The following is a 16,695-nucleotide window of genomic DNA, read 5'->3' as shown; positions in this document are numbered from 1 at the left end:
AGACGTCAGACACACAATCAACAATACTAAATTCACATTTACTGCACCGACACACTTTATTCGAGCAAATACCCGGTATGTACCTGGCAGATACCTGGAATGCGCCGCTCCTCACCTCTGACAAGCCCCGTTGCATTTGCCTTCCCAGCCTGGGTTCATGCCTGGCTGATGGGCGGCTGATCTGTTAAATGATAATGATTAGGGTTTAATAGGCTGCAATGCTTCGCGTGTCTACCAGATGGCATAAATTCATGAATTGTAATGCAGTATATATATATATACTGTGCAGTATTGCAGCCAGCGGGAATAAAATGCTTCAATCCCTGCCGGAAAATAACTCAATGCACTCGGGCAGAGAACAGTCACAAACCTCAATACACCCGGGTATACCCGAATTCGTGGGACTAGCCGAGCTCGAATAAAGTGTGTCGCCAGTGTAACATGCCAGTAATGCAGGGTCTCAAACATAGTCCTCAAGGGCCCCCAACAGGCTGACTTTTATGGATCCCTGCTTCAGCACAGGTGGCTCAGTCAAAGACTGAGCCATCGATTGAGCCACCTGTGCTGAAGCAGGGATATCCATAAAAGCTGGCCTGTTGGTGGCCCTTGAGGACAGTGTTTGAGACCCTGCTAATGTCCTTGCTGCATTGAAGCTCACAGCAGCAATCCCCACCCTAATCACAATTTATTGTTTATGCATATTTTTATGTTTACTTTGAAAGATCTCCCCCTTATTCTTTTGGGATGATGTTTTTATTTATAATATCTGACGCTTTACTTAGCAGTTGAAATATTAAGGGGCCTATTCTATAAGCCTCGATAACCCACTTATCGAGGCCTTTTTGGCCCAAATGTCTACTGCTATTCAGTCAGCCTTGATAAGTGGGCGATAAAGGCATGAATTGCCCATTGTTTCAGCCGTCCAAAACACATCGCAGGGTGAGCACTTATCGGAAGGATCTGAAACTCGTGCAGTTCTAGTTGCCTCGATTAGTTTATCGAGGCTAATCGCGGCTCTAGAATGGCAAGTTTCTCCCAAAATCATCACGCCAGGAAAAGTTGGCGTGAGCTGAGGAGAACCTGCTGAGAAGGCGGCGAGAGAGGACTTAGAAAAATAAATGCTTTTTTCCTGCATCGGATTGATGCCTGGAGTCTCCGGAGCTGATACCCATTATTATCAGCACCGGAGACCCCCGGCATGAATCCCATGCAATAAAAATGTATTTACAGGCAACTTCATTACCTTAGCGGCTAACCAATAAGGCAATAAAGGGGTTAACAACCAGTGCCTTGTTTATTGTGGGTAGCGGGGGTGGGTGAAGGTGATATTTGGCCCTTTGTGGGTGTTTAGTCCTTGCGGGGGGGAGGTGCTGCTGTTGGAGTTAACTCCTTCATTACCTTTCGGTTAATACAGCTAAGGTAATGAAGGGGTTAACCCCTCCCGCTACCACTCGGTAGGCCTAAACATCCATCCTTGGGCTACTTACCCCTTCACCCAATCCCTCTACCCATAATAAAAAAATACACACAGTAACCCTACTATCCACCTCCTCTACCCCCAACCCCCCAACCTCCCCTCCAATACATACAGTACATTAAAGGGGCAAAATAACTATTATCCACATATGGATAATAGCTAATTTGCCCATTCAAAATAAAACATTAGCCAGCCAGCATAAATAAGGTAAATAAAACTTTCTACTTACCCCTGCCATCATGAAGGGCGACTTTGTCAGCATACTGCAGGTCCATGTCCTCCGTTGCCAGCAAGAGTACATGAAAAAATACAATCTAATGACCCCTAACCCCTTACTCACCGTAGCGATTAATAACCGCTATAGTAATTAAGGGGTTAGACCCCGTCCACCGCTACCGACCCAGGAGACCTAACCACTCATCCCGGCCCCACTATACCCACTCTCTACCCATTGATTGTCACAGTGGTATATCATACCCATTTAACATGTGCATGATAAGCCACTATATAGCACTCAATGGTGAACCTAATAAAAATTATTAAGGCCAAAAATACACAATAATAAAAGAAATACATAAGCACCTAAACACCCCAACAATGAAAGAATTAAAAAGCCTAATTGTACACATGAATAACATTTATCTATCACAAAAACAGCAAAAGAATAACAATGATGTTATTCCAAAACATAAGAATAAAATTAAATAAACACCTATCCAACCAATTCAAGAAATACAACTACTACAACAAATCAATTAAATAAATAAAACAACTAGACTACAAAACAATAAATTAATTTAAACCGCTAACCAACCCTAAAATGTACTAAAAACAAGCCATCCAAATTCCAAACAATTTAATCAAAACAATAAACAGAAATAGAAAAAATTACAATCAATTCAAAATAAGCATTTGCCAAAAATGCATTGCCTGTTACTGGTTTTATCTGTACCCTATAGGGAAACAGATTAACACATTAGCAGTTAATGGGCAATCAAAAACATACAAATAAATAAATACAATAAAAAAACCTGACAAAAGACATTTATATACATTCAATATTTTACTTACCTTTAGAAGTCTTCCCCTTCCGAATCCTGGCGTTTCAGGAAGCTCTCAACCCGTGATATCATCACCCACAATTCGTCTCCATCCTCCTTGAAGAACATCATCAGGTAAAAAAAATCTTCTTTCTTTGATCTTCTTTCACCATCTTCTATCTTCATCTGTCATTATTTTCTTCTTTTCTTTAATCCTCTATCATCTTTATTTCAATCCAAAACCCATTAAATCCACAACGGATGTTGTCCCATCGTCTTCTTGAGCTAAAATGAGACAGAACAGGCCTTATATAGGGCCTGTGACATCACATTTTAGGGTCAGATGGTACAGCTGAAATCTAATTGGACGCTGTATTATGTGCCCGCCTCTTTTTTTTTAAGGATGTGACATCATCTCCAAAGGAGGTATGTCATCACAGCCTTAAAACCACGTCTCATCACATGGTATTATAGCCAAAGGGATTGAAGACAATGCCATTGGTTCCTGTACCATGTGATATGTCACATTAGTTAAAAAGGATGTGACATCACTTTAAGGGATAATGTCACATCCTCTAAACTAATGTAATATCACATGGTACATGAACAATGGGATTGTCTTTAATCCCAATCCCAATCCCATTGGCTGTAATACCATGTGATATAACCATGTGGTTTTAAGGATGTGACGCACCTCCCTCGGAGATGACGTCACATCCTTTAAAAAAAATAGGCGGCCACATGAAATAGCGTCCAATCAGATTGGAGCTGTACCATCGGACACTAAAATGTGACGTCACAGGCCATATATAAGACCTGTTTCGTCTCCTTTTAGCTCAAGAAGATGACGGGACAACATCCGTTGTGGATTTAACATGGGGTTTTGGATTGAAAGAAAGAAGATGAAGAAAATAATGACAGAAGGAGAAAAGATTAAAGAAAGAAGATTTTTTAACCTGATGCTGATTTTCAAGGAGGATGGAGACGGATTGCGGGTGACAACGTCGCGGGTCAAGAGCTTCCTGAAACACTTGGATTCGGAGGGTGAAGACATCTAAAGGTAAGATAAATATTGAATGTATGTAAAAAAAAAAAAATTCAGGTTTTTTGATTGTATTTATTTATTTTTTATGTTTTTCATTGCCCATTGCATGCCAATGTATTATTCTGTGCCCCTTTAGGGCCAGGCAATGCTTTTTGGGGGCAAATGCTTGTTTTGTATTGATTGGTGTTTTTTTCTATTTCTGTTTATTGTTTTGATTAAATTGTTTGAATTTGGATGCCTTGTTTTTAGTACATTTGTGGATTGGCTAGCGGTTTTATTTCTTAGTATTCAATTATTTTGGTATACTATCATTTTTATTCGTTAGCGGTTTTTGTGATAGAATAATTTTAATGATGTGTAGTTGAGGCTTTTAAGATCTATTATTGTTATGGTGTTTAAGTGCTTGTTTATTTCTTTAATAACTGTTGTGTATTGTTGTGCTTGATTATTTTAATAGGTTGGCCACTGACTGCTAAAGTGGCTTATCATGCCTATTTTCTATGGGTATGATGTACCACTGTGCCAATCAATGGGTAGAGGGTGGGTATAGTGGCCCTTGGGTGGTTGGTTAGGCCTACTGGGTGGGTAGCGGGGGAGGCCATTAGATAGATTATAGAGTATGCTGACGGGGACGCCCTTCGTGATGGAAGTAGAAAATGTTATTTACTTTATTTATGCTGGCTGGCTAATGTTTGATTTTGAATAGGATGAACACCAAGTTGTAATGCTGCACACCAAAAATCAATCAAAGATACTTGCAATTACCGGTGCTCTTGGTTTAGGGAAACCTGATTTTGATTAGGCAAATGTGTTGATAATAGTTATTTTGCCCATTTCTGTACTGTATGTGTTGGGGGGGGGGGGGAAGTTGTTGGGGGTAGAGGAGGTGGGTAGTAGGGCTGTTGTGTGTATTGTTGTTTATTGTGGTAGAAGGATTGGGTGAAGTGGGTAGTAGCCCCAAGGATGGATGTTTAGACCTACCGGGTGGTAGCGGGAGGGGTTAACCCCTTCATTAACTTAGCGGTATTAACCGCTAAGGTTATGAAGTGGTTAACTCCACCCACACCCCCCCGCAAGGCCTAAAAACCCACCAAGGGTCAAATACCACCTTCACCCACCCCCGCTACCCACAACAAACAGGGCACTGGTGGTTAACCCTTTCATTGCCTTAGCAGCTAGCCGCTAAAGGTAATGAAGTGGTTTTAATAAAAAAATGTAATACTAGTCTCCGGAGCAGAACCACATTGATTTGAGTTCCGGGGACCCCTGCTTGGGGTGGCAACCTGGGATGCCGGTATCTCCTATGCATTTAAATGTCTCGCGTAACGTGACCGTGGGAATAAAATGCATAGGAGATACAGGATCCCATAACTGGCCCTGTATCTCGGGAAGCAGGGGGTCCTCGGACCTGAAATCAATGTGGTTCTGCTCCAGAGACCCCCTGCTCACGTACACTAGTATTAAAAATGTTATTAAATGCCTGCCCTCGCTGACGAGATATGCACAGGGAGAGGCGGCTGTCTCTGTGCAGCTCTCTCTGCTGCTGGAACAAATCGCCGGGTGAGCCCTTTTGAGAGAGGTGATCATCACATCGCCGACAACTCGCCCGTTTTGGGAATTTAGCTATCACAGGTAATCAAGGCTTTCTGAATACCGTGATAGCAATGCTAAAAAAACTGGTGGCATAAACGACCCAGTGATTTTTTTATGAAGGCTTATAGAAGAGACCCCTAAGTGTCTGAAATGTAAAAACTGGATGTCTCAGCAGAGCCCAATGCAGTCTGAGGTTAAAATTGTGACTACAGATGCTAAAATATAAAGCAACCAATGATTGTTTTTTATACCAAAAAGGGAAACACTTTTTAATTCAAAATAAATAATTGAGGGCTCAAGAGTTACGCTCCTATAGGCTTATGTGGGAACATTGCTGCTTCAAATCTTTTTGCAGGAAAAAAACTAAATTAGCATGCAAAGTGTAACCCCTTCCCCCCGCCCCTATTGTTAAAGTGGATGAGTTAATAAAGAACTACCTTTTATCTGCAGATCCTCCTATTTTATGAGGTAGAATTGGTGCATTCCAATAAATATCTCATGCATTCTTATTCCAATTCCCATTAAGAAGCAATCCCATAAAATGTGCATGTTAGGATGGCAATAGGTGAATAAACTGTGAATAGGTGTTCACAGTGTAGTGATGTCATTGTAGACAGAATTCTATCTCAATACACTGTGTGTTCACCACAGCAAGTTGAATAATTTTCACTTTGTGATGCACAGAATGTAGTAAGAGCTTCACAAGAGGATAAATTGGGTTGCAATTATTGCTTACATAAGAAACAAAGTGTGCAATCCAGAGAATGCGTAAATTAATGCTTGATGTAAATATACAAATTAAATGTGTTTTGTACACATAACCCAACATGTTTTCAACATGTTTGAAATTATTAAACGTCTGAATTAATCTCCATTGTGGTGCATCATTTATAATGGAACATTTAAAGGTCAATACATTTAACTAGAAGGAGAGCATATACATGCAGTCCTCGGTTATCCAACGGAATTCGTTCTGGAAGTAGCGTTGGATAGTGAAACCGTTGTAGAGTGAGTCCCATGTTAATCAGTGGCAGAAGCGTTGGATAACGCATTCCGGCATCAAAAAACAGCCCTTAGGGTTGCATTGTAAAGTGTTGGATATGCCATTCGTTGTAAAGTGAAACGTTGGATAACGAGGACTACCTGTACTGAAGGGAGTCCCCTTCTCTCCCCCCCCCCTTCCCGAGCCAAGAATGAAACATACATGTGCTCACAATCACCTTTGGAAGTCTTTATAGATTGTGAGCCCCACAGAGTTCCTTAAAAGCAAAAGTTTATTGTTGTTATTTATGAACAGTCTGCATTGTTAAAACATATATTTTGCAATTTTTACTTACATTGGTTGTTATACTTCGGTCAGCTCTAGCTTCCAGCAAAAGTTTAACACATTGATAATTCCCATTATTACAAGCCAGATATAAAGGGGTCTGTCCTCCATCAACATGGTTGATGTCAGCATTGTATGCAATTAATACCTCTGCACACCTATGGAATAAAAACACAACAGATCAGTGCATTTACTCCCATTCATCTATTTAAAAATGAATGTATCTTCTTGGTCTACAAAGTGGTCCAATCCAATTCAAATGTCTTAAAATAAACTTTCTACAGATCCCTTTACTTTGCGATAAAAAAGAAAAATTGCTTTCGAGTTCAGCTAGGTGTACGCACGCATGCACACCCAGCAGAAGGCGCAATTGCATCCGCAATCATCATTGAGCTTAACACGCCATACACAAGAGTAGCCATTAATAATTACTACCCTGAATGCGTTGCAATAGACAAAACAAAATCTAAAAATCTATACATAATTTAGAAATCAAGGACTACCAAATTCTGTCCCAGGAGGAAGATGGAAGGGAAATTAATTTACCTAGGCAGTAAAATCATGGAAAATCAAAGTAGGGCACCTTTTATAAAGACTAATGGAAGAGTCTACACACACCCAATATTTCCAATACCCGTCCTCCTCAGAAATATCCAGTACCACTTACTTGGAATGTCCCTGAGCAGCTGCTGTGCATAGGGCTGTAAAGCCTTTTGAAACAGTAGCATCTACGTGTGCTCCTGAAGTCAGCAGCAATTTTACACAGTCTACGAGTAAACAAAACCAGAAAACAGAAAAGTGAGACACCATAAAGAGCTGGAAAATTCATAATGCAACAATGGGTCACCAATATTAAAATGCTGGTGTTCTGATAATCTCATCAAAATTGTCAGAAGACAAGGTATTCATACTTAAACTCCCTTTTTATAATCTCATGGGGACAAGTATCACATGTTTAATAACTCAATGGGGGAGATTCACATACCTCTGGTATGGGTTAACATGCTGTGTTCTTGTTTAAACTGCAATTCAAGTCAATGGCTGTTGACGTGGGAACGCAGTGTGCTAATCCGCACTGAAGGTTAGTGAATATCTCCCATTGAGTTACATATTACGATATAGAAATGCTTTACTTGTCACAATAAGGTTACCAAGAAAATGGGTTCAATCCAAATGCCTAGACTACAGGCAGTCTAATAGATTGCTATAATAAATCATTAGCAGTAGCAATGATGATATGTATAATAGCAGTAGATGAAACCAGCATGTTTTCCTGTATATTACTTATAGCAGGCATGGAAATTTCCCAGGAGACTGGACACCTAAAAATTTAATCCCTGGCACATGGGTTTTGAGGTGCTGAGTGACCTGTCCATCACTGCACCGTAGCCTTCACAGCGTGCCCGATCCTGCTTTACAAGTGCGACATCAAAGCAGGATCGGGCACCATTGTAGTGCGGGGGGAGGTGAAGAACCAGAGAGTGGTCTGCCTAGGCGCACGGCTGGGGGAGAGAGAGATGTAGAGAGCTTCAGCACTGTGCCCAATCCCTGCTCTCCATGAGGTGTGTATTTCAGGGAGCCGAGAGAGATTTTTAGGAGCCGGAGTGGAGTGGGGGTTAGGGGTGAAGAAGAGACCAGAATTAGCTGCACGCTGTGCGACCCCCTCTGCCACCCAACAAAACTTTGCCTTCTAAAAATTCTAGCTGGCTGCTAAGTTTTTTACATTTTTCTCCACCCCTGACGTACAGCTTATTTCAGTCTACCTACTTTCCAAAAAATGTTACTGCACTAAATAATTGTTACCATTCAGAGAAGGGATAACTATTCCCGCATTATTCTACAACACATTATATTTAATATCCTTCTAGGAATTACATATTATTTTGTAGGTCTCCAATTTTTCTTGATGTGTATGTTCATTCATAAACATTACTGATAAAGCAGGAGAGTTTGTTAAGATCAGGGTCAATGTAATTCCAAGCCAAAAGTGGCACAAAAGTCTTACCTGTATGTCCATTCTCAGCAGCAGAATACAAGGCAGAATGACCATCTTTACACAAGTTATGTATATCCAGTCCTTCTTCATTAAGCAGCATTGACAATAAAGTGACATTTCCCTGGGCAGCAGCTTGGTGAAGAAGGGTGGACCTGTCTCCCAGGGGGACAGGACCACCACTTGTAAGCAAAGAAGTTAGGGAGGGAGACCAGCCTATGAGTTAAAGCAATAGACGATAGGAGGAATAAAGAGCAATAAGTATTATGAAAGACGAAGGACTCATCTACTTTAATTAGAGATATACAATTGTACTTCCTGAGCAATTCACATGGAAAACTCTGAATATGGTTATCAAATATGAAATAATTTAAGTAAAGTAACTGAATGTACCCACTACCTTTAAAATATTATTGATTAGTGAAAGAAGATACAGTGTGTACAATTGAGAATTATTCCAATTAGTGGGACATCTTTAATACATGTGTGTGTGTATATACACAACTATAAAAATAGGGATTTGTACACTCACAATGTCAAAATATATATGTTTTACTGAAAATAACAAGATCTTTTTGTCTTGGGAATAAATATTAAATTACAGATACTGTACTAGTGAATTAATAAAGAAAATCAGGAAAATATTAATTCCATAACAAATGTTTTTAGGTACTCCACATTTAGTTATTAAACCAGAGCTTTAGGAGAACATTTGTTGATTCCTTGAAGCTTGTTGAATAAATTGATGAACAATTTGTGAACTCTGCCACGATCAAAAGACTGCAAGAGAAATAATTTGTATTCAGATTCAATGGTCTGTAAGAAACAAATATCGGAGAAAAATTATATGTACAGTATTTTTTTTCTTCGGTTTACCATGGCCAGGAAGACCGTTTCAATTCAGAGTCCTTTAGAAGCTTCAAATGGGCAATAGCATTCGATTACAGAAAGAAGAGAGAGCATAGAGTCACTTAAATTAAGCCTAATTGTATAAGATGCTCAAGTTATCTGGCAGTCTCACATTGTAGATAACCATTTATATAAGCACTCCAAGTGTAAAGAAAAAAAAATCACAAAAAACACCAACTTTCCAAAATAAAGGTCCATGTAGGAGACAAAAAGTCAAGATAAAGGACCATGTTATGGATAAAACCTCTGCATCTTTTGTTAGCAAAAAGGTTACACTGGAATGTTGATATAAAAATGTACCTACAGTACAGTATGCTACAGTAACATCGTTCTTTTGTAGATCTTTTACTTTGCCTGATTAGACAAGAAATAATAATACAAAGCAAACTGAAATATTTCCCAAGAGTATAATAACATAAGAGATTAATGCTTACCAGATATAAAAAAAAAACAGTTCTTCACTGAATAAATAGTTCCTAATTTGACAGCATTGCACAGCGCTTAATAAAATAGTCGAGAATGTTGCAACTTATTTAAGAAGCAAAAGGAAGATGTTTAATACAAAATAAGCCAACAGGTGAAGCATCTGCAAAAGCCTGGAGAACATGCAATAATGAGGGCACAGGGATAGAAAAACAGCTTCTGGCATCAGCTTCAGAATGTGGAGATGGTTCATTTGAGAGCCAAGATCAATACTTCAATCTTTTTTTTTTTTTTAACCCCCTTTTCCAAGCCAATCACATTCTGAGGAGAATTAATTCAATTTTAAAGTGAAATGAAGATAGTGATTTCAAGATTGGAAGAAAGTAATTGCAGTTTAATACAAAAAGGTGTCATGGGGTATGAAAATCTATGAGCTTAAAAGTAACCAAGAACTCAAATGTATCATGCTTCAAATAAAAAATGAGTAATTTGAAAGCCAACTATAATTCATGAAATTATCAGATATCTTATTTATTCTCTATCTTGTCATACTTGTAATATCTATCTATCTATATTGTAACCTTTCAGGAAACTAACCAAGGCTTCTATACAGGTGTTACAACGAACATTATAACAATTAATAAGATGCCCTTTATCTTTTAAATGTATTGGATCTAGCTTAAAAACATACTCATTTTACGATATGTCAATAACTCTGTATGACAATAACTCTGTATGACACAAACCATAAGTCGTTACCAAGGGTTGGCCAACTCCAGTCCTCAAGGGCCACCAACAGGTCACGTTTTAAGGATATTCGTGCTTCAGCACAGGTGGCTCAATCAGAATGACTGAGCCACCTGTACTGAGGCAGGGATATCCCCAATACCTGACCTGCTGGTGACCTTTGAGGACTGGAGTTGGCCAAGTGTAGTCTATACAAACAGAACAAAGTAGAAATGTTAAGACTTATGAAGACAGGAGGCTCCATAGAGTCTCCCATAAAACCAATTCTGGCAACATTACATTAAGAAAGTGGTTGCAATTACTGACCTAACTTATATCAAGGCAAACTCTTGAGATTTTTTTTTTTTTTTTTTTAATGTCAGGCAGGGCCTCCTAATTGGCAGAATGTTCTGCTTTTTTCATTACTGCATGTACAAGTGCAGAGCACAGTAAGCCAAGACTGTTTGATGGGAAATGGCAAATCTAGAAACGAGAAGAAAAGGTAACTTTAGTCCAAATACTGTAGTACAAATTAAAATTTAGCTTAGATGTTAAAGTAAAAATATTAAATACTCAGCAGCCCATCCACGCTGCCATCTATGGTCAATGGGATCCTGGGAATGGGCACACAAATGAGTATACCCTGTGTGTCACTATTTAGCTCTTGTAATGTCTGGGAGCCAAGATTACACACACTAGTACCAGTCGCACGATACCAGCCATTCAATTGAATGATTAATAGTTTGGTAATTGCTACTGGTATACAAATCCACTCATTTGCATGACCATACCCATAAGCCTCTCACTTGTGCTCCATGGTTTCATTTATTAAAGTCTCATGAAGGCGAAATAGGGGCAACATTTAAGGTATACAAAAACAGCACCAGATTTAGCAACCATAAGAAATCCCATTAAAAGCAATGAAAATGTTTTCCATTGGTTAAATTGGTTCAGTTTGTTTGTGCTGGTTTTGCCCCACTTAGTATCCAGAAGACTCTGATAAACATTATTCAGGAATTTGTTTGAGTGGATGCCGCACTCTGCAGAGGCCTGTAAGTGATGTGCAGATGGGATGCTCTGCATTTTTTTGTTTTTGTCTTTACAAGATAGTAGGGAGACTCATCTACAATAACATCACAGTAAGTGGTTGCTAAACCAGCTGGAATGTTGAGCATTCTACATACAGTAAATTAGGTTGTTCTACTTCTACCCTATTCTACCATTGCATTCATTACACAGAGACATACTCCAATGAAAGAGGTTTAACATTTACTGCACTCTACTTTCTATGGACAACTCTTTCTTGACCTCAATAAAGGGAAAACGGAGCCTGAAAAATATCTATGTATATATTTTTAAGTCATAAATCTGAGTATCTAGCAAATCCATTTGGCTGCTAAGGTTCCTAACTAATCCGAAGTTGATCTGTATGTTCTGCCTTAGTTCACATGTACAATTCATTTAAATAAATTTTAAAAAAGAGTTCATTTCTTTAACCTTAGGTCTTCAGCTGCAAGTGTGCATGTTGTACAAATGTCATAATAAATACAGATTATCATACCCCATGTATGAAAGGAAAGACAATGTGCAATGCAAAATACTTTTCTTAAGAATGAAAGGAAAGCAACAAGTATTTAAAAAAAGGATACATTTGACAGATAAAACACTTGTGTAAAGCTGATATCCCATTACCTGATGCTGTTACCAGGAGGCTGTCTGAATCACATGGTCTACAGGATGAGGCATTAACAGGGTTTATGAAGGAGTTACAGGCAATGGTTGTGGGAATGACAAGGGAATTTTCTGAACATGCAGGTTCTTTCCGTCCAGGGGACTGGGAAGGCCAAGCACCCACCTGTGATGTGCCTATGGCTGGTATGACACAGCCTGCAGATGCCACAGGTATATCTATAGTTGGTTTTGGTGGCAGCTGAGGTGAGGAGGATTTAGAAACACTTTCCTCATTTAGTACCCTGATTCCATGTGGAGAACTGGAAGGAGCAGACGTTATGGGTTTGTTTTCACTTTTCCCCCCAACATTTGGGGGTGCCTTTAGCTGAGGATGTGGTGTAGATGGAGTTTGTAAAAGTCCTGGCTTTTTTGGAGGAATAGGTGGAGGGTTCCCTCTGTCAACTCTTGACACTGAAGTAGATTTGAATGCGTGAGATGTATGGCCTACTCGTCCAGCGACTGGAGGATAAGTACCAGTTTCCATGGGGTGTGACAATCCAGGCCTCAACTGTGAACCTCCCTGAGGACTTGTAAACCTAGAAAGGACTTGGGTCACAGTATTTCTTGCCATTTGCTTGGCAACCAAATTATCCCGACTATTAGGAGATAATGCTCTTGTCTGATGACTTTGAGTAGTGTTTCCATTTTGATCATGCTCATTGGCATTGGCCTGAAACTTAAACTTGGCAGCCTGGATGCGTGGACTAAGACCTGCATTGATGGTAGTGTGAGTACATGGTGAATGTAAACTCTGCATAGACTGAGACAGGTAACTTGGAGAAGCAGGGGAGGTGCCAAATGAATTTGGATAGAGAGAGGTACTACTTGTTAGCTCCAGAGATGACCCATTCTCCTCTGTCCTGCTTTTATTTGGATGTATTCCATGAGTTGTAGGAAGACCAACTGTTGAATCATTGTGGGTAGTTTGCCTATCTAAACCTGGCTTTACAAATGCCGAATTTGTGCACACATTTATTTTTGTATTTCCAGCTATGACATGGTTAACTATTAAAGGTTTGGCTGGTACTGTAAATGGAGGCTTCTTAAGACCTTCAGAGTCATTATCTATCACTAATTTATTTGTCTGGCAAGATACAGACTGTGATCCAATAACTACAGAGTGTTTGTCTTTGTTTTTACGAGGAAGGGATAGGTTTGGTTTACTATCATTTTCCTTTGACAACTTTATTTTTTCAATTGTTTTCTGCAATCTATCTATTTCATCATGTAGCTCTTTGGTATGTACTTCTTCTCGACAAAGCTTGGCACGAAGCTGTTCTCTTTCGGTGTCAAACTCTGAAAGCTGTTTTTCTATTTGAGCCTCCATCTGCGCTTCTATTTGGGATCGGAGCTGTTTTTCAGCAGCTAGATCGTCTTCTAGTTCAGTACTCCTCTTCTTTTCTGCCTCTAGATTTGATATTAGTTCTTCAAGCTTTTGAGCTTCTTCTACTATTTTACCAGACAACAGTTTGCACTCTTTTAGTAGGATCAGTACCACATGTTTATTTTTAGTCCGTTCTTCTCCAAGACGAGTGGATAGCTTTTTGTGCTCTTGTTCTAAAGTTTGCAGTTGAGATTTTTCTGACTCGAGCTGCATGAAAAAATAAATAAAGTATACAAAATGACCTCGTATTGTAAGCATACATTACATTATTTCCTTATTTTAGCCAAATGTCCTTATTAGAAGCCATACTGAATGTCAAAACTCTATTTTGCCTTTGATATGTGTCTAAGAAGCTTATAGTACTCAACACAGACACTGATAGGTAAAAAGGTTTGGAGTTCACTCCATGTTCTCACCCCAAACTTGTTTAAAAAAACAAAAAACAAACGTATTTTCATAGGTTTGGTCTGTTAGGCCATGTGTATAGTGGCCGCGACGGGCAACGTCGCCCAAAAACAAATTCATTGCCGCCGCATGCGCTTATAGTAAGCTCGACGGTGACAATGCGACGGAGCGTCGTTGCGTTGCTAAATTTGGAAGCTGGCAATATTTGATTTTTCAAGGGCTGTCGTCTCATGTGACAGCCCCTAAACCAATCAAATGCCAGAAAGCCCGCGACGCTGCCGCAAAGCGAAATATAACTTTCGCTAGCTGCGACGGCTACGGGTGATGTCACTCGGCCCATCGTGGGCACTATACACGCGGCCTTACATAGTTACGTAGTAGATGAGCTTGAAAAAAGACATACGTACATCCATCAAGTTCAACCTATAGTATGCTAAGTTTAGATGACAGATACTTTATCCAATATCCGAACTTACAGTATATTGATCCACAGGAAGGCAAACAAAAAACGCCACTGAAATATCATCCAATGGCATCTCATAAGGGGAAAAATTATTTTCTTCCTGACTCTGAGAATTGGCAATCAGATGACTCCTTCGATCAACATCCTTCCAATGTATACTTATTTGGTATATCCCTGTATACCTTTCCTTTCTGAAAAGATGTCAACCTTTTTTGAACATATCTATTGTATCTGCTATCACAGTCTCCATGGGTAATGAATTCCACATTTTAACTGCCCTACTGCAGCTACAGCAGGACTTTGTGCACTATTGCTAAGCCTGCGGTCTACAAGCACTCCTAAATCCTTCTCCATCAAGGATTCCCCTAATGCAGGGGTGGGGAACGTCAGGCCCGAGGGCCGTTCAAGGCCCTCGAAATCATTTGGTCTGACCCTGCTAAGGCAACTGCTATAACCGGGGTCGCGCTAATTTAAAAAAAATGGCCGCTGCGCGCCCGATCGGGAGGAGGTGGTGTGAGGTGCCGGCAGCCCTACACGATCCCCAGCAGCCACCGTACTAGCCTCAGCAATCCCCCAGCAGCCACCGTACTTCCCCCGCACTTCACCGCAGCAGTCCCCGCACTTCCCCCATGCTTCTCCAGCAGTTCCCCCCGCACTTGCCGCAGTATCCGCCCTACACGATCCCCCCAGCCGCAGCAGCAACTACCAGAGGTAGGGGGGCGGGGTTCTGTGTGCCTACATGCCTGCTGTGTGCCTGCCGTGGGCCTGCCTGTCTGTGTCTGTATGGCCCGCGAACAATGTTATAAATATCCAAATGGCCCTTGGCAGAAAAAAGGTTCCCCACCCTTGCCCTAATGTATCCCCATTTAATTTGTAAGTCACCTATTTATTCTTGTTTCCCAAATGCATAACCTTACATTTATCTGTATTAAACCTCATCTGCCATTTACCTGCCCAAATTTCCAGTCTATCCAAGTCCTTCTGGAGAGAAATTACATCCTGCTCTGTTTCTATTACCTTACACAATTTAGTGTCATCAGCAAAGTTGGAGACTTTGCTCTCTATGCCAACCTCAAGGTCATTAATAAACAAGTTAAAAAGCAGGGGTCCCTGTACCGATCCCTGAGGTACTCCACTCACAACTTTAGCCCAACCTGAAAAAAGTTCTATTTATGACAATTCTGTTGTCTATCCTGCAACCACATTTCAATACAGGTGCAAATATTTCTATAGAGTCCAATTCGCTTTATTTTGTACACTAACCTTGTGTGTCACTGTATCAAAAGCCTTTGCAAAATCTAAGTAGACCACATCAACCCTGGTCTAAATTCCTTTTTACCTCCTCAAAGAAATCAATAAAGTTTAGTTTGGCATAACCTATCCTTCATAAATCCATGCTGACTATTACTAATCATTTTGTTTTCCATTCGGTATTCCTGAATATTATCCCGTACTAAACCTTCAAGTAGCTTCCCCACTATTGATGTCAGGCTTACAGGTCTGTAATTCCCCAGTTGTGATCTAGCTCCCTTTTTAAATATAGGCAGCACATCTGCTTTATGCCAATCTTGTGGTACTGAACCTGTGGAAATGGAGTCCTGGAATATTAAATGTAATGGTTTGACTATTACTGAACTTAACTCCTTAAGAACTCTTGGATGTATGCCATTAGGGCTAGGGGCCTTGTTTACTTTAATTTTATCAAGCCGCCTATGAACTTCTTCCCCAACCAATTGTATGTTAATATAGAGGTTGTGGCTTCCTCCTGCAGCACTACTATTGAAATTGATTCTTCCCTGGTAAACACAGAGACAAAGGATTTGTTTAATACCTCTGCTTTTTCCTTATCTCCAATAATCTGCCTACCCATCTCACACCGAAAGGGTCATATATTTTCTTTTTTATTTTTTTTTGTTATTAAGGTACTTAAAGAACTTTTTAGGCTTGATCTTACTTTCTATTGCAATCCTTTTTTCATTATCCATTTTTGCTAATTTGATTGCCCTTTTGCAATTTTTGTTACATTCCTTATTATTCTGATACGTTGCCTCCATCCCTTCTGACTTCAAGAATCTAAACGCCTGCCTCTTCTTTTCCATTTCCTCCCCTACCTGTTTATTTAGCCACACTGGTTTAGATTTATTTCTTTTATATTTATTACCCAATGGTATACACTGAG

General features: G+C 39.9%; 1 protein-coding gene across 1 annotated transcript in view; it reads right to left on the bottom strand.

Annotated features, from left to right (window-relative positions):
* CTTNBP2 (cortactin binding protein 2) overlaps positions 1 to 16,695 on the bottom strand; it is a 144,700-nt gene that overhangs the window by 50,872 nt on the left and 77,133 nt on the right. Inside the window, 4 exon segments of the mRNA XM_075599965.1 lie at positions 6,493 to 6,640; positions 7,150 to 7,249; positions 8,488 to 8,691; positions 12,226 to 13,855. Coding sequence (XP_075456080.1) covers positions 6,493 to 6,640; positions 7,150 to 7,249; positions 8,488 to 8,691; positions 12,226 to 13,855 — 2,082 coding nt within the window.

Source organism: Ascaphus truei, chromosome 5 (genome assembly GCF_040206685.1).
Source record: "Ascaphus truei isolate aAscTru1 chromosome 5, aAscTru1.hap1, whole genome shotgun sequence".
In the NCBI taxonomy this organism is placed as follows: Eukaryota; Metazoa; Chordata; class Amphibia; order Anura; family Ascaphidae; genus Ascaphus; species Ascaphus truei.
The sequence above is the reverse complement of the archived record's forward strand: the minus strand, read 5'-3'. Positions and strand labels throughout refer to the sequence as shown.